This window comes from Poromitra crassiceps (genome assembly GCF_964638095.1).
Source record: "Poromitra crassiceps genome assembly, chromosome: 7".
NCBI lineage: Eukaryota > Metazoa > Chordata > Actinopteri > Beryciformes > Melamphaidae > Poromitra > Poromitra crassiceps.
The window spans coordinates 33,661,073-33,675,268 of record NC_139628.1 but is presented as its reverse complement, the minus strand read 5'-3'; the positions used below and the strand labels follow the sequence as shown (position 1 = coordinate 33,675,268).

At 45.6% G+C, this 14,196-nt stretch overlaps 1 protein-coding gene across 1 annotated transcript; it reads left to right on the top strand.

Annotated features, from left to right (window-relative positions):
- Positions 1–9,905: 9,905 nt before the first annotated feature.
- LOC310779925 (alpha-2 adrenergic receptor-like) lies at positions 9,906–11,228 on the top strand (the record flags this gene model as incomplete). Its single annotated transcript, XM_083640444.1, has 1 exon — positions 9,906–11,228. The coding sequence occupies one exon, from the start codon at positions 9,906–9,908 to the stop codon at positions 11,226–11,228; it is 1,323 nt and encodes a 440-aa protein (XP_083496570.1).
- Between the last annotated feature and the right edge of the window lie 2,968 nt (positions 11,229–14,196).

Sequence of the window (14,196 nt, the reverse complement as noted above, 5' to 3'; positions counted from 1 at the left end):
ACACACACACACACACACACACACACACACACACACTTGGAAACTGAAATTGTATTCTGGCCAAGAGAAACCCTAAACTCTAACCCTTACTGTGTATTGACAACAAACAACTGAATGCAATAAATAAATAAATAATAAATAAATAAATTGTATTAAAGCCTATTCATTTCAAATGCAGCCTTTCAGTCGGTAAGCTACATGGCAGCATTGTTAAGCATTGTGCATAATAACACAATCACATTCCTTCCTTGGCTTTGCTGGTTAACGGGCCTTTATCCTTTATACTGGGGAGTGAGTTTAACCAACAACTCGCTACCACTCGGGACTCACAAGGACTCTGATTCACTCACCCCACACCCACTGAGCATCCGGGTGACGGCACCAATGTAACCTATGTTAAGTGCTTGCCAAGGGGTGGAGGCAGGATTCGAACGCGCGGTCTCCAAGCTTCCAAAGCGCACATGCTAACCACAACACCAACAGGAGCCGGTTAACGGGCCTTTGTACTGGGCAGTGAGTCAACTCGCGACCCCTCAGCACTCACAAGGACTATGATTCACGCAATAAGTCAAGTACGGCAGCACCTTTTCCAACCACCGCTCCTGTGAGAGGCGGACGCTGAAAGCCAGAGACAACTGATTTACACAACAGCCTGCGTACACATGTTGTAATTAAAAGACTATTAAGAGAGCTCTACTACTCAAAGCACTGACGCTGAGTCAGCTGCAGATGCCGAATGCCCAGCAGCAGAGTCGTGTATAGTATAGATTATAGAGTATAGAGTCGCAACATCTCCATTCACTCCAATGGACCAGGTTTTTACTCTCAAGGGTTCCAGGACGTAAGGTCCTGGATTAAGCAGCACTGTCGAGTTGCAGCAAAACAGACAGTTTGTGTGACATTTTTTTTTTTTTAAATCAAATTGTGCATTATCAGCTTTATTTTAGCATTCAAAAGTAGCACGAGACCCCTTCCTGGCTGTTCATTGGCTAATGAGTCATGCATTTTGATCCTCCAGGATGACGTTGGTTCCTGGTTAGCAGGGATATTCTGCTTTTTGAGAACACACAGAGCTTCCTGGCTGTGCGGACGTTACAGTCTGTTTCCGAGGGTAGGGTAGTACTGTCACAGTGGTCGCTGTAATGGTTGGATTTTCTTTCCGTTTGTTTGCACCAGTAAAGGCGTCTACATGATCCGCAGATTTGCGCTCCGCTCACCAGATGGCTCTACCTCGCGGTGAGAAAAGTGCAGACCTCTTATCATGCAAAGGCACCTTAAGAGTGGAACAATGTGTCAAATGAAAGCTGAGAATCCACAGATTCCAATGGTGTTAGTCACATCACTCTACGACCAACACCCACTGATCTAGCAGCCAAAGAAGAAGAAGAAGACGAAGAAGAAAAAAAACGCAATAGTGCCCCTGGAAACAACAGGCAACATGTGTACAGGTTTCAAGCACTGAATATTATCCACTAGATGTGAATAGAGCTGTGATTTTAATATCTCTCAACCAACTCTGGTCCCTGTGTCTCTCTGTAGGGTTGTCTGTGGGGCAGCAAGTGGGAGGTTTCGTGGAGTGGTGGAGTGGTTTGAAGTGGTGTGTGTGTGTGTGTGTGTGTGTGTGTGTGTGTGTGTGTGTGTGTGTGTGTGCGTGCGTGCGTGCGTGCGTGCGTGTGTGTGTGTGTGGGGGCGTGTTACATAGTGCATCTTACCTTCCACCCCTCTTAATCTCTTGACAGAATCTATTTGGAATCAAACGCTTTGTTGAATCATGACTGGGTGAGAGCAGCAGTGTAGGCGGGGTTTCAACAGGAACAAGCGCCGGCTGTGCTCTGGTGACCTCTTTGCTAAATCAGTCGGAAGGCACGCCAAAACATCACATTTCACTAACAAATACCGTAAATAGAGATGTTGCACTGAGATTGAATGCAAACTGGAAAGTTATGACAGAAACTGGTTGAAAATGTCGGCCATCAACTCAATGTTTCTCTGTTCTACTGAAATAGGAAACTCGTAGGAAACAGGAAGTACGGGCGGGTAACTTCCGCCAGAGACCTTTAATATTAGAGACACCCCACTCCAGGCTCCGCCAATACGAGGGATCAGCGCGACATCACACTCACCCAGAAATGCGGAACCCCGCAGCAGTTAACTAGTATGAGTTGTGCCAATTACAAACGTTAATATTTAAAAAAAAACATACATCACGTCGCTTATATTTTGTCACTCAACCCGGAAAGAGATCCTGCCAAAGTACACCGACAAGTCAAGAGCAAAATAACCATTCTACACAACAAGAATGATCACTGAAAGCACAAGCATCATCTTTCTGAGCAACCGCTAACGGTCTTTGTGGGCGATTACCGTCAGCTCATCAGAATACATCTCGTACACTACACAGAACATTGCCACCTTGTCCCACAGCTGAAATTACAAACATCGCTTCCTCATACTGATTGCTAATTGCCCTTGTGTGTTTGGCTGAACATTTTCACATTCCAGACAAATGCATGGACTGTGGCAATTAAAGGTCTCTCTACTCTCTCTCAAACCCAATGCAAATTCTCTGCTTGTTTCTTTGTTTCGGGGCGAGTGATGTCTCGCACCATAGCACCATTTGGCTCTTTATTTGATCACCCCCTACTTTAATGGGATACAGGAAGTGACTGGAAGTTGAACCAGTCTCTATAGTCCATTGTCTCTGGTGGTATCCTCCAGGAGCCATACCACACCCCAGTACCCGTTGCACATCGGCAAGTATGTGAACAATTCCGTTCCAGACGGAGCCGGTTGTCTAGATGCGAACTCGTGGTTAAAAAGCAAGTATATCTGTGCCCTTAGACCAACGTGTTTCAGCTGGTGGCCGGGGTCATCAGGGTCATCAGGGTCATCAGGCTGACCCTGATGATGTTAAGAAGACAAGAGGATGAAATTAGAACAGAGGAGCAGGTCAAATAAAGTGCTGTAAGATAATAATATATGCCCATGTTTGTTTTATCCTACTATCGGTACTCCCTAAACTAAAGTAATCTAATACCCTATAATTTATAAAGGAGTAAATGTTCTGTTGACCCAACATTAAATTCAGAGTACTGAAGACATTTACTTGGCATTGTTGGGGATCCTTGATTTGAGAGCTGCCCAGATTATTATGGCATGGATTCAAATGTAGCAGATTTGTCAGTTAAACATTCATTCTGTGAACTCTACTCGAGCATAGTACAGCAAACATGTAGCTTTCAAGATTATGAGTAATGTTGTTTACGTCAAATATCTATGTTATGCCAATTAAAAATTGTACCATCAGGCCATTTTTGCCTCTTTTTAGGTGACAGGAGTGAAAACTAGCCGTGCTCCACAATGTGTTATGGTTTCAGAATGATTAAGACAGTTGGAAAACAATGAGATAGGATGTAGGATGTCCTGGGCAACTGTCATGTTTTCCCCCAAATGATGTACAGTTTTTTAGGCATTCTATCATCCCAAATGGCTTGGAAAATAATAGTGCATATAGCTTCCATAAATGGGAAACATACTGTATATCCCATTCCCCTGGAGGTTAGGGCTAATGTTTACGTCTGCTTCTGCCCTATAACTCAGTTGATACAGGGAGCATTCCTCAAGCATCAACAGGTAAAAGGTACAAAGTAGAGTAACTAGGCCACCGGATCAAGTTGTGGAGGCACTGACTGGACAACTCCAGTGTAACTTGTCACCACTGCCACAACTCCCTCAGGCTGTTGTTATAACATTGTGTGTCTTCTGAGTCAGCAGGGATGGTTAACAATATGTAAGCCAAACAACATCAGCAGCTAATGCCTCGATATGGAAGAAGTTATAATTGTCCCTACCTCATATCAACTCTCTGTTTTCCTGCCTCAGTTGAAATTCACTTTCCTGTCTCTTGTACACCAGCAGGTGGGATTCTACTGGAACAAAAAAACAAGATAACATCGATCAGTTTTTCATATTTTTAGACAGCTTGAGACTTATTTAAGATTTTACTCATTGCTGTCACAGCATGGACGGTGTGTGTGTGTGTGTGTGTGTGTGTGTGTGTGTGTGTGTGCATGCGCGCGCGCGCGTGTGTGTGTGTGTGTGTGTGTAAGTCACAAAATGTTCCTATCTGGAGGAAACCCCAGGGGAGCACAGGGAGAACATGGAAACTCCCCACAGAAAGGCCATTTTGACGAGCCCACCTGGGCCGTATAGGCACTGAAGACCCTCAGTCAGTGCCCACAGCGTCCCAGGCGGGAATCGAACCCAGGACCTTCTTGCTGTGACGCGACAGCGCTGCGCTACCGTTCCCCCACGTACGTGTAAACTTATATTCAAGAGACGAGTCATGTTAACATTTTAAAAAATCACGATCATGCTGTTTTCATGGTTTGGCAACAACGAAAAGACCTATTATTTATACATGTTTCACATAAATTACAAAAAAGCAACCAGAGAAAATAGCGATTTATTGTTTTGCTCATCCTACTATAGTATCCGACTAGAATGAGGACAACTTTGTCCTGTCTGTCTGTCTGTCTGTCTGCCTGTCTGTCTATCTCTCTGTCTGTCTGTCTGTCTATCTATCTCTCTGTCTGTCTGTCTGTCTGTCTGTCTGTCTGTCTGTCTGTCTGTCTGTCTGTCTGTCTGTCTGTCTGTCTGTCTATCTCTCTGTCTGTCTGTCTGTCTGTCTGTCTCTATGTCTGTCTGTCTGTCTGTCTGTCTCTCTGTCTGTCTGTCTGTCTGTCTGTCTGTCTGCCATTTATATCCCCAACGGGTTGGCCAATCAATCTGAAACTGCACATGTGCATATTGGCGTATATACTGTAGGCAGGGACTGATGAAGCCGATTTTCCTATTTTACCCAATTTAAGCTGTTTATGAGCAATTCTCACAATTCTGCGAGTTGTTGGCGCATACATCCAATATGACTAGTGTAAATTGAAAAGGTTTTTGCGCTTGTACCGCACTTTGCAGGTGTGGCCTTTATGCCGCATCATCGCCATTCCTTTCTATGAGCCCGAATCGCAGCCTGAGGTGCTGAGGCAGATTTCCATTGGCTGTCACAAAGCAGAGATCAAAACAAGAGTTTGCTCTGGTGTTCGTCATCAAGGTTGGGGGGGAACGCTCTGCCTGAGGCGTTCCGGCTAAATCTGTATCATCGTTGCACCTCAACTCACCTCTTTTTAATAGACTTTTATGTAATCGTAGTTTGACGTAACATTTTACGATTGTTTCGACCTCTCTTTTATGACGCTTGTCTTGCTTTCCCACCTTGATTTAATGCTTTTACGTCTTTTTCATTCCAAGGTAAAGCCCTTTGTAAATGTGCTTTGAAAAGCGCTACATAAATAAAGATTATTATCTCGTTCCATACCCCATCAGCACAGAAGGGCAAAGCATAGGCTACATGGCTGGATGACATATGTGAGTACAAGACATGCATTGCAAATAACTCACTCTTGTCTCCTTGCACAGCGGCCCCATCAGCCTCCTGCTTGGTACAGAGCATGCATGCTGTCAGAGCCCCTCATCTCCAACCTGCCCACACACAACCAACCACCTACAGGCACGTACACGCACCCACACACACGCACACACACACACACACACACACACACACACACACACACACACACACACGCACGCACGCACGCACGCACACACACACACACACACACACACACACACACACACACACACACACACACACACACACACAGAGTGACTTACTTCTAAAGATGTCCTATTGACTGACAGTCATTCCCTGTCCTTTTAATTCAAGCCAGGGAATATGTCGATATCTTGAAATTGAGTTGTTTTTTCACAAGACACTACTCCTTCATTTGCATGAGGAATGCCAACAGAGCTATTTTCGGCATTTTACGGCATTTTAGGAAAGCAACTCGATGCAACTCTAAAAATAACCCTTTTCCCGATGGAGCCTGTGAAAGCAACCACAGAGTTTTAGAAGAGACATTTTGATCTCATAAAATTGCAAAACTATAGATTAAGCACACACATGAACACACCCAGCAGCCACAGACAGCATGCATACACAATCGCACCACATGCTTGCACTAAAGCAGACCTGTCATACAATAACACGATTCACCGTAATCCTGCACAAGTCTCATACATTTTGATAGGTGTCAAACTAAGCCCGGATTCTCCTGTAGGCATCGATTGGCTTGTAATTGGACCGTGCGCGGCTTCAAACTCACATGCGAGAGTCGGGTGACACAGAGCTCTTTGTTGCTGTCGATCCCTGTGCCGGGTCTTCCCAAGCCCTGTGCCGGGTCTTCCCAAGCCCTGTGCCGGGTCTTCTCAAGCAACCGGCAACAACAGCTTGAGAGGCTGTCTGCGCCACGACAAGCCCAGTCCAGTCCTGCTCCTCTCTGGCTGTGGGGAGGGTGCATCAGGGTCAGAGGTCAACAGAGGCTCGGGGCAGAAATGAGCTTCAATAGACCCTTCTCACGGGGCCATTTTGTGTCGAAAAGGCAGGGTAAACACAGGTGCAAGCAAAACACTAACGAGGGTTTCAAATTTCCATGATTGGAATTTGGAAAGCCTCATTAGTGTTTTGCTTGCACCTGTGTTTATTCCGCCTTTTCGACACAAAATGGGCCTCGTGAAAAGAGTCTATTTTCATGAAATGCTTGAAAAGTTAAAAGAGGACGTATAAATAGAGTACCGCAGGCGCAGGGATAACGTATTTTTGTAGGCTTACCCGGGAAGTCTGGTTCGTACGTGTAAAAGGCAATGGGATTTTTGTATTCGAATTTCGGTTAAATGCATGCAATAAGGTCTGTGGTTAACAAAAGTTTATGAAACAGCGAAGTGTTAAGCAGGATAATCTTCACGAACGAGAACAACTTTGATCACTTTTTAAGTGTTTTCTGAAAACTGTCATAAAAAAGTCATAAAAGTGGTCCTCATTTGTAAAGATTGTCTTGCTAAACACAAACTTTGCTGTTTCATAAACTTTTTGTTCACCACTTATTACATGCATTTAACTGAGATCCCTATATGCAAAAGTCCCATTGCCTTTTACACGGATGGGCCGGAAGTGCTACTCCTGGATTCATTCCTGCAGCAGGTACTCTGTATAAATTAATTCAGTATATGCTGAGATGTACTGTATATATTGTTTTAACCTGCGATGTATAGGCTAGTCCCCCCACACCTCGGGAACCTCAGGCTTGGGAGGGACTCGGACACTCCAGCAAGGAGGCTAAAACCCACAGCCGTAGTGTGTGTGTCGCTAGAGCATCTCTTGAGGGCTGGGAGAGTGGGTTTACTAACTGCTGGCTACTGTTACATATTCATGCACGAATGTGACTAGTGTCCCCCATGGGCCATATAGGGGATTCATGGTGCTGTTGTGGGTGAGAAAGAAATTTGTATTCTGGTCAGAAGCAGTAGAAAATGTCTCTCAGTTCCTCTGTTTGAGTGATGGTATATTGTTATTAAAAAATATATAATTGTTTATTTGTTTTGACAAAATGTACTTGTCAAATACTTGTGTCTTTCATCGAGATTGTGACATCATCTGGCTGGCATGTCATCAGTGATGTCACTCGAGCAATTGTGATGTCTTTGATGTCATAAACATTGTGCTGTGTGTCAGTCGGCTATAAGTAGGACCGGTGCAACTCGGGCAACTCGACATCACCAATTCTACGCACGGGTGATATCCTCAGTGAGTGATGTTATCAGTGATGATGTCCACACACACAGACACACACCGCTCAAGTTGCCCGAGTGACCCTTCACATTGTAACATCATTATTAAACGGGGAAAACTGAAGAAAAAAAAACTTTTCACTGGATCTTATCTGCCACCCTATTATATTAGTAAGATTTATATCCGTGAGTCTAAATGTATGCAGGGTATAGTCACTGTAGGACTGCAACTAACGATTATTTTCATTATCGATTAATCTGTCGATTATTTTCTCGATTAATCGATTAGTTGTTTGGTCTATAAAATGTCAGAAAATGGTGAAAAAATGTCCATCAATGTTTCCCAAAGCCCAAGATGCATCCTGTAATGTCTTGTTTTGTCCACAACCCAAAGATATTTAGTTTACTGTCATAGAGGAGTAAAGAAACCAGAACATTTAAGAAGCTCGAATCAGATAATTTTGACCTTTTTTCTTAAAAAATTACTCAAAACGATTAATCGATTATCAAAATAGTTGTTGATTATTTTTCTGTCGATCAACTAATCGATTAATCGTTGCAGCTCTAAGTCACTGCATGTATGCATGCATGCCTTTCGACTCACGGAGGAGAGACATTGCATTTAAGAAAGTTTTGGGCATGGATTGAATGACAACATAATTTGATACTTCAAAGATGAAGATCAAAGATAATACTTCCATGATTCTCTTTATCCCGTGTGAACAGGATACACTACACTGTGTATCATGTTCACACGGGATAACAGGGCTTTCTCCTTCACATACATTATAACATAATGTATAGCCTACTGTAACTGTGTAATGTAGGCCACATTCACACCCAAGTCTCTGTGCAAGATAATGAACACCAGCCAAGATTAGCAGTCTTTTCCTGTGACTTGAATATCAATCAATATTTCATGAATGCCTATGTAATTCAGTGACCTGGAATGTATAGCTATTGTGCGCGTGTGTGTGTGTGTGTGCGCGTGCGCGCGCGCCCCTTTATTATACAGTCTATCTATGGTGTGCGCGCGCGCGTGCGGCCTGCCTCTCTCCACTGATGAACTGAACCCCCAAATCCCAAACGAGCCTCAAACTTCATGTCCTTCAATTTCTCCAATCTCCTCCATCCTCTCTCACATTCATCTCTCTCTCTCTCTCTCTCTCTCTCTCTCACACACACACACACACACACACACACACACACACACACACACACACACACACACACACACACACACACACACACACACACACACACACACACACACACTCATCCAGAGGAGAACTGATAGCCCTTCAATAAAGTCTGTAGTGTTTTGTCAACACATTATGTGTCCTTGCACTTATTCTCAATTGTAACTGCTGTGACCTGAACTAATAGCCTGACGTCTCTCACTTCTGTTCTGTCACATAAAGCTATAGGCTACGGTTAGAGTGACAACCTTGGACAGTTTAGAGCCAGTCTTTAGTCCAGTACCAATACTGACCTCCAGTGTGTTTGCCTATAAAATCCCTGCCAAAGTGCTGCAGATGCTTGACACTCTCTTAAATCTCCCTGCACATTTAGCTACTTCAAGGCTTCCCCCTCACACTAATTAAGCCTCAACTTGTGGATATAAACAAGTATCCATCATATTTGTTCATTTTATTAACTTTATATAACATAAAAGAACACATTGAGATAATCAAACTATAGGGGGAGGGGGGGTCCTGCATTATTGATTCAAGTATAGAGCCGGAGCCATATCATATTCCCACATTGAGATGGAACATAATGCTGTGTGCCGGGGGCGGGGCGCGGCAGACAGGGGTGAGTTTGAGAGAACAGCGCACCGGGCATCAAGAGGCAGAGCGCACTATGCTGGAGGAGAGAGAGAGAGAGAGCAGCGGCTGGACGCGCGGACACACAGGAGCCGCGCAGCCCGCAGGAGTAGACTACACGGAAACATCTATTGTTTTCTTCTTTGGGTTACTTTCAACCCCGCTCGAACAGGCGGGTTTCGACCTCCAGTTAGGCTGACTTGCCATTTAATTGAGCAGAAAGCAATTGACACATGCGTGCGCGCAGTTTCACGGCGCGCAAACAGTATGACTATTGGCGTTTACCGGCGAGGAGCTGATCGTTTTTGATGCACTCTGCTGTCGTGAGAGGGGTGACTTTGAATACATGCCAAGACCCAGCCACTCCGGGATCTATTTAAAGTGCAGAATATCGGGATGGATTCGTTTAACGCCAGCGGAATGGACGCGTTCACGGTGATCCATCTCAATGCGTCCTGGAGCCTGGACAGTGGATACTCCTTAGCAGCAATAGCTGGCATTGCTGCTCTTGTAAGTTTTCTCATCCTGTTTACCGTTGTTGGAAACGTACTGGTGGTTATAGCCGTGCTGACGAGCAGGGCGCTAAAAGCTCCCCAGAACCTTTTTCTGGTCTCTTTGGCCACCGCAGACATCCTGGTCGCCACTTTGGTGATGCCGTTTTCTCTGGCAAACGAACTCATGGGCTACTGGTATTTCGGGAAAGTTTGGTGTGGCATTTACCTGGCTTTGGACGTCTTGTTCTGCACTTCATCCATTGTTCATCTGTGCGCAATAAGCTTGGACCGCTATTGGTCCGTTACGCAAGCTGTAGAGTACAACCTCAAGCGGACTCCTAAACGTGTCAAGTGCATCATCGCAATTGTGTGGCTTATATCCGCCTGCATATCCTCTCCGCCGTTGATATCTATTGACAGCAATACTGACATCAGCTCTCAGCCACAATGTGAACTGAACGATGACACTTGGTACATCCTCTCCTCCAGCATCGCATCCTTCTTCGCTCCATGCGTAATCATGATCCTGGTGTACATCAGAATATACCAGGTGGCCAAAACCAGAACCAGGAGCATGTCGGGAAAGGAGCGCAGACCAGATGATGGCGCCACCCAAACGGAAAACGGTCTGAGCAAAACCACCTCCCCTTTCCACGGCAAGAGGGAGAACGGCCACTGTCAGTGCCCGCCTACGCCCACCGGCCCGCCAAACCAGCACGCCGTCACCCCGGGGCAGCCGCATACGGAGGAGGAGGTGGACCTGGAGGAGAGCTCCACCTCGGAGGGCAAAGGTCACAAGCCCCATGCCCGCAACTCCAAGAGAGCCAAGAGGGTGAGCCGGAAGAACAGCTCCATCTCCAAACAGTCCAGCCGCCTGTCCAGAGCCAGCAACAAGTCCATGGACCTCTTTGCCTCCCGGAGGAGACGGCGCAGAAGCTCAGCTTCCAGGAAGAAGGTCTCCCAGGCCAGGGAAAAGAGGTTCACCTTTGTCCTGGCTGTGGTCATGGGGGTGTTTGTGGTGTGCTGGTTCCCCTTTTTCTTCAGCTACAGCCTGTACGGGGTGTGCCGGGAGGCCTGCAAGATCCCCGAGCCGCTCTTTAAGTTCTTCTTCTGGATTGGCTACTGCAACAGCTCCCTCAACCCCGCCATCTACACCATCTTCAACCAGGATTTCCGACGCGCCTTCCAGAAGATCCTCTGCAAATCGTGGAAAAAGTCCTTTTAGGGCTACTGTGCCGCCGTGACCACGACAATCTGTCAGCCATATGACATTTCAAGGAAATATCCAAGTGAAGAAAAAAGTCTACTGTATGTCCATGACTGCCATTGCCCTGTTGTAATTCAGACTCTCACCAGTAGGCTACACACACCCTGAAACACCTGCTGGGTGCCTCACATGCACTTCCATCACAATTACAAGCTTCTCACAGGCGTTCCTCTCACATTAGTGTCACGGTTATTTCATTACCATTACTGAAGTGTTCTGTAATGCTTTGTAGTATATCATCATTGATCAAGCTCTCTATCCATGCACAAGGAGAGGCGGAGCTAACTGGAAACAATCAGAAAAAAAAGATGCTGATGCTGGGATACACACTTGCACACTTATACTTGCTTGTAGATGATAATCCGAAACCACAGTTTTCAATCAATGGATACAATTTAAACTCTTCTCTTTTTCTTGGCTTGCTATGTCTGCTTTTACACATTTGAGTGACTCTGCTGTAACGGACTCCAAAATGGCTGCAACCGAGTCCCAGAGTAAAACGTTGGCATGTACGTGTCTGCAAACCAAGGATATGTAGAATATTAACGTCAATTTGAAACAAAACGTCTCCAAAGTGGCATTTTATGTCTGTACCTACAATCTCAATGCATGCATGCCTGCATGGAGCTCCTCGAAAATGTGACTCGACGCAGCTGACGCGAACAGCGCGAGTATAAAATAATGTAGATGGGGAAATAACAGGAGTGAGTGAAAGCTATTACCAAGTATATGCACTACATTCTCTCCTTTAGCTAACTTCTAGTCATTGAAATCCTAGTGAAATCATTTAATTTACTCATTTTGCTGGGGACTCCAGTGCGACCCCTATATGGGACTAGCTGCCGCCGGCCAGGCTCCAAGTCGAGGCTGACGCACAAGTATGTTTTCAGCTTTAGGCGTAAGTGACTCACGTTTGAAATATAGACTTTGGAAGCGCTGTGATCATGACTGGGAATTGAACACGGCCCTCGGATGTGAAAGGCAAGTGTTTACAGCCGCTATGATCCACCCCGGCGCTCTTTCAATTAGCAGACTCTATATGACATGTATAATGTTAATATTCACATATCTAGAAACACGATGTGCACTGTGTTTTGGTTCAGAAATATTCATATTCTACATATCTGTGGAATGCTGAAACGTACAATACCGGCATTTTATCCTGGCGATCCGGGTGCTAAAATGCTCAGAATGAATGGAAGATACGAGCAGCATCACTAACAGGCTGGCTGAGTTCTGCACATAATTTGGATGCTGTGTGTGTATTGATACGGCCAACACGACAGGTGGTAGCATCTCTTGCTAATCATGGTAATGCATAACACAGGGGAGCTAGGCACAGCTAATGCAGGGGAGCTAGGCACAGCTAACACAGGGGAGCTACTAAGCACAGCTACCGCAGGGGAGCTAGGCACAGCTAACGCAGGGGAGCTAGGCACAGCTAACGCAGGGGAGCTAGGCACAGCTAATGCAGGGGAGCTAGGCACAGCTGCCGCAGGGGAGCTAGGCACAGCTACTGCAGGGGAGCTAGGCACAGCTAACGCAGGGGAGCTAGGCACAGCTAACGCAGGGGAGCTAGGCACAGCTAACGTAGGGGAGCTAGGCACAGCTAACACAGGGGAGCTAGGCACAGATAACACAGGGGAGCTAGGCACAGCTAACGCAGGGGAGCTAGGCACAGCTCAGGCTCTGGATCATGTCTCGTCACGCCTAATGATCTCCGACGTGTGAGACTGCCCCGGAAGGCCAAGTGCTGATGCTTCAGTCTATAAGCTAGTCATTTAAAAATGATGTATGAAACACATCCACAGTGGCCATAAACAACTGAATATTTAAGAGCAAAACCTAAAAGCATTGATTTTGAAGAAACTACCTCTCTGTTTCTGTATATTTATTTTTTTGCTGTTTTTTTTTGGGGGGGGGGGGGGGGGGGGATTTGATTGTACAAAGTGCAGTACATCTTTCCTCCGCTTAAGTTGTCTGCTGTCATACAAAATAAAAGTTGAAGAAATCTGAAGTAAACTTCTGCTGCAACAACAAACAGAACAATGGCTGCTGTGATGCTGCAACATCAAACCAAACACCGTGGCTGCTGTGATGCTGCAACAACAAATGGAGCATCGTGAAAATGCAAATGTGCTTCTTATAGCTGTCATAGGGTTTAGCCAAGAGTTCTTTTGTGAAAATGGCACAGTACAGAGACCGTGACAACGAGAGACTAAAGTTTGGAAACCACACGATCTGCCGGTATCAATCAATTTGAATTTTGTCATCTGGTCATTTGTGACATTTCCTTGACGTTTCACTTCATAACAATGTCAACAGAGCAATCATGTAGTCAGAGTGTTTTCTCTATTACGCCTGGCTGTATTACCTTTCAACAAATTACATTTCAACAGATGCTACTTAAATCCACCTGAGAAAGAGAAATCCTTAAGAGTTATGCACAGGCAGCGAAATACCATTTCTCGACTCAATCTGTCTCGTGCGCTCTGAGTGAGCAGCCAATGCGTCTTAATTAGTAGAAAAAGTGAAAAAATCTCGAACAGATTGATATCTACCAAATCGCTCATACTCGGTTGCTAGGAGACAAATTGTTGCCGACGAACCAAAGTAGGCGGCTGTCGGTCGGCACAGAAGTTTTAGAAAGGCAAGACTGTGCATTCGGTAGTCTGGAGTTGGACTGTGAAATCAATGAGGATGCAGCGAGCGATGGTGGCAAAAAGGAACGGGTTCGAGGGTGTCGGCGACCTTTCAGCACAGCAGGATGTTCGGTCTGGCTGCCTCATAATCTAATATCCCCCAGAGCCTGGGGGCAAGAAGGAGGTGAAAGTGAATTCTCCTCCACCAAACTCTTGTTTTCCTCTTACTTTCTGCTGTGGCTGCATCTGCTCAGCCAAAAGCCATTTGTAACGGGTTACGACTC